Source organism: Oncorhynchus keta, chromosome 24 (genome assembly GCF_023373465.1).
Source record: "Oncorhynchus keta strain PuntledgeMale-10-30-2019 chromosome 24, Oket_V2, whole genome shotgun sequence".
Lineage (NCBI taxonomy): Eukaryota > Metazoa > Chordata > Actinopteri > Salmoniformes > Salmonidae > Oncorhynchus > Oncorhynchus keta.
Window position 1 is genome coordinate 38910063 of NC_068444.1, and position 10497 is coordinate 38920559.

A 10497-nucleotide genomic window follows, 5' to 3' on the forward strand; every position below is an offset into this window, starting at 1 on the left:
TTGACAAACATAACAAGACAGCTTTTTTTTGTTTTTGTTTCAAGGACAGCTTTTTTCCATCTATGTAACATTGCAAAAATCAGAAACTTTCTGTCCAAAAATGACGCAGAAAAATGTATCCATGCTTTTGTTACTTCTAGGTTAGACTACTGCAATGCTCTACTTTCCGGCTACCCGGATAAAGCACTAAATAAACTTCAGTTAGTGCTAAATACGGCTGCTAGAATCCTAACTATAACCCAAAAAATGTATCATATTACTCCAGTGCTAGCCTCCCTACACTGGCTTCCTGTTAAGGCAAGGGCTGATTTCAAGGTTTTACTGCTAACCTACAAAGCATTACATGGGCTTGCTCCTACCTATCTCTCTGATTTGGTCCTGCTGTACATACCTACACGTACGCTACGTTCACAAGATGCAGGCCTCCTAATTGTCCCTAGAATTTCTAAGCAAAAAGGCAGGGCTTTCTCCTATAGAGCACAATTTTTATGGAATGGTCTGCCTACCCATGTGAGAGATGTAAACTCGGTCTCAACCTTTAAGTCTTTACTGAAGACTCTTCTCTTCAGTGGGTCATATGATTGAGTGTAGTCTGGCCCAGGAGTGTGAAGGTGAACGGAAAGGCTCTAGAGCAACGAACTGCCCTTGCTGTCTCTGCCTGGCTGGTTCCCCTCTTTCCACTGGGATTCTCTGCCTCTAACCCTATTACAGGGGCTGAGTCACTGTCTTATTGGTGCTCTTTCATGCCGTCCCTAGGAGGGGTGCGTCACTTGAGTGGGTTGAGTCACTGATGTGATCTTCCTGTCTCGGTTGGCGCCCCCCCTTGGGTTGTGCCGCGGGCAGAGGTCTTGGTGGGCTATACTCGGCCTTGTCTCAGGATGGTAAGTTGGTGGTTGAAGATATCCCTCTAGTGGTGTGGGGGCTGTGCTTTGGCAAAGTGGGTGGGGTTATATACTTCCTGTTTGACCCTGTCCGGGGGTGTCATCGGAAGGGGCCACAGTGTCTCCTGACCCCTCCTGTCTCAGCCTCCAGTATTTATGCTGCAGTAGTTTATGTGTCAGGGGGCTATGGTCAGTCTGTTATATCTGGAGTACTTCTCCTGTCTTATCCAGTGTCCTATGTGAATTTAAGTATGCTCTCTCTAATTCTCTCTTTCTCTCTTTCTTTCTCTCTCTCTGAGGACCTGAGCCCGAGGACCATGCCTCAGGACTACCTGACATGAAGACTCCTTGCTGTCCCCAGTCCACCTGGCCGTGCTGCCAATCCAGTTTCAACTGTTCTGCCTGTGATTATTATTATTTGACCATGCTGGTCATTTATGAACATTTGAACATCTTGGCCAAGTTCTGTTATAATCTCCACCTGGCACAGCCAGAAGAGGACTGGCCACCCCACATAGCCTGGTTCTTCTCTAGGTTTTGGCCTTTCTAGGGAGTTTTTCCTAGCCACCGTGCTTCTACACCTGCATTGCTTGCTGTTTGGGGTTTTAGGCTGGGTTTCTGTACAGCACTTTGAGATATCAGCTGATGTACGAAGGGCTATATAAATACATTTGATTTGATTTGATATACATTGAAATACATTTGATTTGATTTGTTCCTATACTTCAAAAGTAAGTAGGATTCACATTGGCTCAATATAGGCTATATCTCAATCCATTACAAAAAAAATATTTCTTTCAATACATGATGTTGAAAATATTTTTCTGACGTTCTCTTACCTGATAAACTTTTCAGCTAGATGCTCCACAAAGGAGTAGATTTCTATCCAGTGGTTTTTGACACTGCCAGATCTTAGAAAGGAAGATAAACAGATGAATACTAAAATCATATGAATAACTGTTGTTTAAAACCACACTTCACACATTTCCTATATGTTTATCCAACACCTCCTAGCAAAGAAATTGTATGCAAAATATAAAGTGAACACACACAATCCTAGCATAGATATCATTATTAAGCGGACTGGCCTAACAATGTGTCACGGAAAATCTCCATTGACACAAACTAACTCCATGCGTTCGGGAAAAGGAGGAAAGTAGGTTAGGACACATCTGAGGACCAGTCATGACTAATTTAGCAAACTGCCCAGCTCAACTCCCATGGGGCTGAGGAAACAGCTCTGAGCCTCCCTGAGGGACCACAGTGAAGAGCTTCATTTCCTCTCAGACCCACGTGTGAATGGAAGGAAGAGACCTGGCTGGGGGTTGTGGCGGTGACTCGTTACTGAAGGATATAAAACATGGGAAATAAGCTAATTGGTTGAACTGAACCAAACCACACCCGTTAGCTGAAGCAATAGCTTGAAATAGGACAAAGCTACTGACGAAGCCGCACATGGATGTCACATAGTTCTAATCTGGGGCCAGACATAACATTCATTTGTTTCCCAGTTTAGTCTCCGTACTGGTTTCCTGGTGTACATTTTTGGTTGTTATTGTGTAGGATAAGCATACATTATATACTTAGCAGACAGCGAGTTGTGTATATTATTTTATAAGCTATCTCCCTCCCTTGTTCTTGTTTTTCCCTCCAACAAACTTCCTGTTTGTCCAGCACATCAAGGCATTGCATCCGTCTGAATCAATGCACCCTGTGAGGGCAAGACTTTTCAAACTAAACAAGCCTTACCCAAATAAAACTTGTGGGGGAGTCCAGCTAACGTCTTATTGGATGCTCAACAAATGTGTTGGATAAACAGTGTTCATCTGACGTGGCAACACACAGTTGGATTGGCCTGACTTGATGGAAGAGACAGTCTGTCAGGGACGCAAGTTTGTTTCATTACAAGGGGAAAATGCTGCAACTCAAAATTGCTTCTTTCATGTACTGTACAGTCATATAGGGATAGTGTTTCAGTGTTTTTCTAAGACGGGTGAAGCTAAGAACTCCCGCCTCGGATATTTTGTGCATTACGATGGATATTATTTGTGTTGGACAAGACTGTTCTCTGAGGTACCAGGCAGTCGTGGGATTGTGGCCGAGCTTGCAGTTTCCTCACCTGTATAAACAGCATTAGGAAAGGAAGTGGGCTATTTTCTTGTAAGATCCTCGTTGAAAATGTTTGTGGTACCTCTTCTTTGATGTACTTTTAATAGACTGAGTCAAACCATTACAGCTCAAAGGTTTGGGTTTTGTTCATGTAAAATGTTTCGGAAGTTGTTAACCCAAGCTTCAACAGCTTTGTTGACTAAAATGATTAAGGCCTTGACAACAGGAGTTGGCGATTATATCATAAAATGACTGAGTATATGTTTCCTTTTCCTAGTGTGTTATAATATTGATAGATCCTCTGACTATACTTATATATGAGAGAGAGAGAGAGAGAGAGAGAGAGAGAGAGAGAGAGAGAGAGAGAGAGAGAGAGAGAGAGAGAGAGAAGGAGAGAGAGAGAGAGAGAGAGAGAGAGAGAGAGAGAGAGAGAGAGAGAGAGAGAGAGAGAGAGAGAGAGAGAGAGAGAGAGAGAGAGATTGATCGGGGTAACATTAGGACAAGGAGATAATTAAAGCAACGTGTTGGCTTTTTATTCGTGTCATCTGCGAGGGGAGGCTGAAAATATCCTTTGAATATGTACAGTCCAGTGCCTTGTCTGTCAGCCCAAACAAGTGACAAAAGGCCAAAATAGATCAGCATCCTCACATTTGAGGGACCGGTGAGGTCAGTGCTCTGACCAAGTCCTTTAAACCTGCCCTGGAGAACAACAGGATGACTGATGCTATGCGAGACCTTCACATTAGACGACCATCTTTCCTGTCATTTATTGTTGTCTTGTCGGTGGTGTGCACACTAAACAATGTGGCACCGCCGGGGGGGGGGGTCACACACTACGAGATTCTTTCTTTGGTCGTGACAATTCTTGATACCACGCTGTCTTGCTAAAACAAGGATGTGATGTGATAGCTGGAACTAGCTGTGGCTCAAAGCAGCTTCGTAAACATTTTCAGTCAAACATTCACACTTGCCATACAGAGTTGAAATATCTAGCCAATACATTTGGAATTGAATGACATTGTGTGTAAAGACCTTGTCAGAGATGTAACGATTTGACACTTGGGCAAGTACAAATGCATACTAATGATGGTCATGGATCCTGCTCGAGAGTACACATTCTGGGTGCAATACAATGCGTCATCTCAATGGCTCCTTCTCTGGAGAGCTCTGATTGGCTATTTAAAAAAATATATATATATATATTTTACCTTTATTTAACTAGGCAAATCAGTAAAGAGCAAATTCTTATTTTCAATGACGGCCTAGAAACAGTGGGTTAACTGCCTTGTTAAGGGGCAGAACGACAGCTCAGGGATTCAATCTTGCAACTTTTCGGTTACTAGTCCAACATTCTAACCACTAGGCTATCTGCTGATCACCATTCTAAAAATCTTGTCGTTGCATTTCTCACACTACAAGAGCATTGCAGATTTTGTGCCCATCCAACATGTCGAAAATATTTGGGACTTCGGGAACTGCTCAAAAATGGGATCGGTAGCCCTGAGATTGCGCCCCAAGTAGGCAACGACATGGGGATTTTGTCTCCAATCTCAAAAACTTGTCTGGGACAGCTAAATTGGGGCCAAAACCGTGTAGTGTACACCCAGTTTGACAGGCTATGGTCTCAAGGCCACAAGCAACAACTATGTCTCTACTTTTCTAGAGCATTTGATTTGATTGCTTGAGCTGTACTGTATCCAAACACCTCATGGCACTCAGGGAGGCAACATGGATCATTAAACACACCATGTCAGGACTGTGCTAGATGTCAGAGAAAGTATTCATTATTTTAAACAGCCCGGACGACCCGGAGTAAATACATTTTATTTTTTAATCAAGCCTTTCTTTATGCTGACTGTGTGAAAACGCACTGCTAGAACCAGCCAAATGAAGTGAGTCAGGGAGAGAGAGAGAGAGAGAGAGAGAGAGAGAGAGAGAGAGAGAGAGAGAGAGAGAGAGAGAGAGAGAGAGAGAGAGAGAGAGAGGGAGAGAGAGAGAGGAGAGAGAGAGAGAGAGAGAGAGAGAGAGAGAGAGAGAGAGAGAGAGAGAGAGAGAGAGAGAGAGAGAGAGAGAGAGAGAGAGAGAGAGAGTGAGTGAGACAAACAGACAGAGAGAGAGGGTTCAGTCGGTCTGGGCCAGGGGTCTAGGGGAAAAAGCTCCATCAGGCCAGGCGCTCAGTAAAGGCAATGGGTTCTGCTCTCACGCGTGTTGAGAGGAAAATTCAACACCATGAAGCTAGTGTCACATTCCAGATGGGCCTGCATGGTAAGAACCACCCCAGTCTGCGACCAATTAACTGACTATGCATAGGGATTTGTACGGAGAACCCACTAACCTACTTTTAGCTTGAGGCCTACTTGCTGTGTACTAGGCCCCCATCTGCAATCTTTATTTTCTCTCTCCTACTCTCTCTTTTTCTTGAATATTTTGTCTCTCTCTCTCTCTCTCTCTTTCTTCTTTTCAAAATGTTCTCCGGGTGCAATATTTGTTCGTCTAAATAAATGACTGCCATTCAATGACTGCAATTCCTTTAAAATGTCTGTCTCACTCGGGTCCCTCAACACACTCGGAATTCTAGACGGTATGACAACATTTAACAGGGCACTTACTCCTGCAAAACACACGTGCCAAAAGCTACTTCTAGCGCTTTATGGAGGCCAAAGAGGCACCATGGTCCTGAATAGATCAAAAAGCGCATTCCACAATGAGAAGGTTGTGACATACTGTATTTCAATTATTTATAGACTTCAGCTGTAGTCCGGTTGGCTTGGACTTTTAAACGATCATGACTTAACATCCAGCTTCAATGTCGGTCTGGGAGACGAACAAGAATGACGAAGACTTGAAAAGGAGGAAAAAATGGCTGCTATATGCAGCGACCATTGGGAAAACACAAGTGCCAAACATAACTGTTTCCATTTGTCCCTATCGCTTGATCAGAAAACAATGATGGGTCGTTCCATATGAATTCAATCACTTTCTGACCGCACCCCTTTTGAACTGAACCTTCCATGCATGTTTGCCCATGGTAGAAGCAGCCAGAAAGTAACTTTTTGGAACTGAATGCCAAAACATTCTGGAGATAGAGGTGCTCAAAGTTGACCCATTTTGAATACCCAACCCCTACCATTAGACCTCCATGTCTTCATCACTGGAAACGATAAACGGTTGAGTTTGATATCATTTGAAAGCTTACAAACAATTGTATAATATCTTAAGATTGTTTTTTGTATAAATGAGCAATTATGCAATCTTTTAATCTTCAACAGCAATTATGTAAAAATGCGTAAACTCAGATTTGTCTTATTTTCGCATATGTTCTAGTTTAGACCCTAATTTGTCTGAGGTGTTTGTGTTGTGCCTTCCATTGGTTGAGACACAGCATAACTCTTGAATACAGGGTGGGTGTCATTTCAATCATAGAAAGATAATTAATAGAATGGACCTATCCCTTCAGGTCACTGCAATTTAGCTGGTACACCATTTCAATTTCAAATGTAACTTCCAATTACACCGAAAAAGATGGCCGCCGGTCTACACACTGTCGAATGTCAACTATCTATATTTATGATTTCAATTGGTTCCCTATGGAAGATTGACAGTATAATTTAAAACAGCAGATATTCCCACTCAAATGCACATTAAGACTAGCTGTCGCCATTGGCGTCGGCTAATGGGAAACCTCATTTAAAAAAAACGCAAAATAAAAACATTCTCTGATGTGTGAACATTCAACCATCTTTGTCAATTCTACACACATTTTAGTACATTTATCAAACAAAACATGACTGACATTCAAGAGCCTGTATTCAAGAGCACGCCGAGTCTCAACCGATGGTGGGCACAACAGAAACAACTCTGATGATGCAAAATAGGGTCTAAGCTACAACATAATGTATACAAAAATACGAGTTTACGTGTTTTTAGATAATTGGCTTTATAGGTAAAAAAAAAAGAAGTAACATTTGTATTTTAAAATGCATTTTTGTTCAATAAATTATAAAATACTTTGACATCTCTCTTTGTAAAGCTTTCAAATGATATCATATGGATATCTAATGGTAGGGTGGGGTATGCAAAACAGGTCAAACTTTGAGAACCTCTATCTCCTGAATGTTTTGATATTCAGGTAAAAAATGGTTACTTTCTGACCACTTCTACCGTGGGTAAACATGCATGGAAGGTTTTATTCAAATCAAAAGGGCTGAAAGTGATCAAAATCTTATGGAACCACCCTGATATCTGTGGAAATCTGCTAGAGCATCAGAGCTTCTCGCATCATAATCCTGTTTCCTATAAACGTTGAATGTGGGCCAGTGTTTTTGCGTCCTACAAGTGGTAAATGCGGGTGTGCCAGTGACAAGTAGCCTAAGTGAGGACAAGGAAGTTATTTTAACAGACCAAAGGTAAAACCAGGGTGTTTCCCCATACCGTCTGATGAGAATTAGCTACAGTGGTGGCTTGGGAGTGTGTTTTGAGGATCTTTATTGTGCAGAACATTTGGCATCAGTACCGGTCTGTGGTGCTAGAAACATGCCTAAAACAATCCCTTTGTGTTGTGTTCCTTACGAAACTGCAGGATAGGGCCTACCAGTCTGATTCAGCACAAACTCATACCTCTGTCGGCCTATGGTACGCCACAACATAGGACGGCTTAAAATTGGTTCTCTTTGATCCACCATCCATTTGGACCCCGACAGTAATGATACATGATATCCACATGGTCCATTTCCCTTTATTCAGTGACCAGTTGGCTGGGGGAGATTTTTTCCATAAACTAGTCATTTATGGACTGATATTCAAAGAAACTCGAGACCAAGTAGCTGTAGATTAGTTGTAGCCCGATGCAGCATGACAAGAGGCAGGAGTTTTTACCCGTGACCTGGCCTGGAGAAAAAAACTCTTGGTCCTGTAGAATATACAGTAAATAAGGCACAGAGTTCTTCCAGCTCAGGAAAAACTCCAGACCCTAAGCATGACTCAGTAGCCAAGCCACTGTACAAAGGGCTATATCCTGTTAACCTCCATACATCCTGTTAACCTTAATCGTAGGTCTGTGCATCTAATAAACAGCTCAGGCCTGAGGGAGGAGGGGATGTCCCTAATGAGCGGTTCGGTTGTTTGAAGTCAGGAACCTCAAACAGTGGCACCAACATCCTCAACCAGGGCCACACACCAGGGCCACAATATATCAAGGTTTAATCATACATCTACTATGAGTTGTGTTGATAAATGACATTCTATCTAAAAAAAAAAATATGCTTCAATCTGATCTGACCTACTACATAAAGGCGCTAGGCTTAGGCTATAGCAGGACAGAAAGAAAGGTCTGCATAGTCTACTTTTCTCTCCTGAGACAGTGAGAGAGGCCTGCTGCTGGTGGAGCGTAAGATGTTGGAACCACAAAGATTTTTCCTATGTGGGTGGATAGGAGGAAATGCATGAATTGGCCACTCTATGAAAACTATACTCCTGAATGTGAGTTGTAGGTAGTCATGTAAGGACAGTACAGACTGTGTCTTACTCCCCATTCTTTAATGTGAAAAAGTAAGTAGTGGACCTTGTAAAGGTACCCGCGGGCATGCACAGATCATGCTTCCCCCATTAGGACAGAAGGAATCAAAAAAGATACAGAGAAGTATATGATCACTTGTACTGCTTATTCAGCTAACGCTTCGAACACACCGACAGCATTTTTGCGCAAAATAGTACGCAACATCATCTGGATATGTATGCAACAAAAGTTCAACATTCACCCTGTGCTACCATTTCTGTCAAGCCGTCTACGCACACCGAACGCACTGCCAATGCCTCTGCAAAATGCTGCAAAGGCAAACGCAGCGTTTCATTGGAAATGAATGTAATTCTGGTGTACCAAAATGCAATGACGATGTCGGTGTGTTCGATGCATAGAGTCCGCCTCCGACTGCATCACCACGCACACTACTGCCTGTTGAGTAATGACTTTAATGAGGTGAAACATGAATTTATCAAGTTAATTTGTGAGCAGCCTATAAAGATTATTTATCCCTGCCTTGTGCAAAAAAAGAGAGGTCAGACATTACAGAAACAGCTGTATGCGCTGGAATAGCTGATTTACATTACTCATTATTTGTAAGTGCATTAACAGTCTGCAACGTTGTAAAAACACTAAAACTTTTGTATTTTAACTTTTGATTTGACTTGAACAGTGTAGGCTATGCTATGGACATATGTGTGTAAACAGAGAAGCTTGGCATCTCAATATAACGGTATCTTGGGTTCATTTAGCCTATGCAGTATAATAATAAATGTGGCATTTTGATAGTAACTTACTTGTCAAGCACAAAATACAAGTCGAAAGCCCCTTGACATGTACTTTCCTCCTCTTCTTTATCTACTTGTTCTGGTTCAGCATTGACGGATGCTAAAGTGAACATAAAAAATCCAAGGAAAAGTAGGGCGAGAGACATTTTCATCAAAAACCTCGCCATTGTTCCCCACGAAAAGGTAAATTCCTCCAAAAGCTCAATCGGAAAAAGTCAATGCCGTCTCACATCCCCAAAAGTGTTTTAATTACTTGTCTAGGCAGAGATGCCCATAACAAAACAACACACGGTCAAAGCTGTCGAGATTGTTGTTGCACTCAGTTTCCAGAAATTACTGCCTCCCTCCTGGCAAATACTGGATGGGCGATGAGGGCGAGAAATACCATAAAACCTACGGCACTTTGTTCTCCTCGGGAAAAAAAAATAAAATAATTTGTTCAGAGTGATTTTACTATCCGATATAAACATATAATCCTTACATATTCGTATTTTTTTAAATGATAGTGTACTAGGCTTATTTTATAAACAAATACAGATGTTTCACTGCGTTAGAATAGATAATTCACAAAATGCACGTTTCCTGTCAAATTGTCAAAACGAGTTTTAGTTTAAAAAAGCAAAATGGAAACGGGCAATGCAAAGCAATGTTAAGAACTGGGAGCTTGGGACAAACTTGGCTGAAATGAACCAGGTTTCATATTTCTGCCAGGAGAGAAAAAAAAATCCACCTTGCGCCTCCCTCTCAAGAAGCTAAACTTTGGAAAACAGGCATGAAAACAGGCATGGACAACGAAGTGATGAGCTGAACATCCACTGATGTAGTTATAGAAAAATCCCATCTGTCCTGAAAGTTATTGTAGCCCAATAACTCAACTCGGCAATACAAATGTAATCATAAATTACGAAATCATTACGTATGCCTACTTGGTATTTATTTGATAAACAAATCTCAGTGCTATTTCCTAATTAGACATGTCATCCTAGCGTGAGCCAACCGACATAAGCGAAAGATCAGGCAATACACACCTGACCTAAACTGGACTAGCAAAACGAAAACTGTTGCTACATATTTATGGCAAATTATTTTTTATCCTTGTCATATGAAGAGAAATAATGAAGAGAAATTAGAGATAACAATGTATCGGTGCTCATCGGCCATTGGACATAAACATTACACCACAAGATGAAAATCGCAAAAT

The 10497-nt window shown here is 41.8% G+C and overlaps 1 protein-coding gene across 1 annotated transcript in view; it reads right to left on the reverse strand.

Moving 5' to 3' along the window:
• The window catches only part of LOC118357524 (anthrax toxin receptor 1-like), a 32934-nt gene extending 22927 nt beyond the window's left edge, over nt 1-10007 (reverse strand). The window contains exons 1-2 of the mRNA XM_052478311.1: nt 9306-10007; nt 1721-1792 (exon numbers count right to left, since the gene is read on the reverse strand). Coding sequence (XP_052334271.1) covers nt 1721-1792; nt 9306-9463 — 230 coding nt within the window. The 5' untranslated portion in view covers nt 9464-10007. The remainder of the gene's footprint in view (nt 1-1720; nt 1793-9305) is intronic.
• Between the last annotated feature and the right edge of the window lie 490 nt (nt 10008-10497).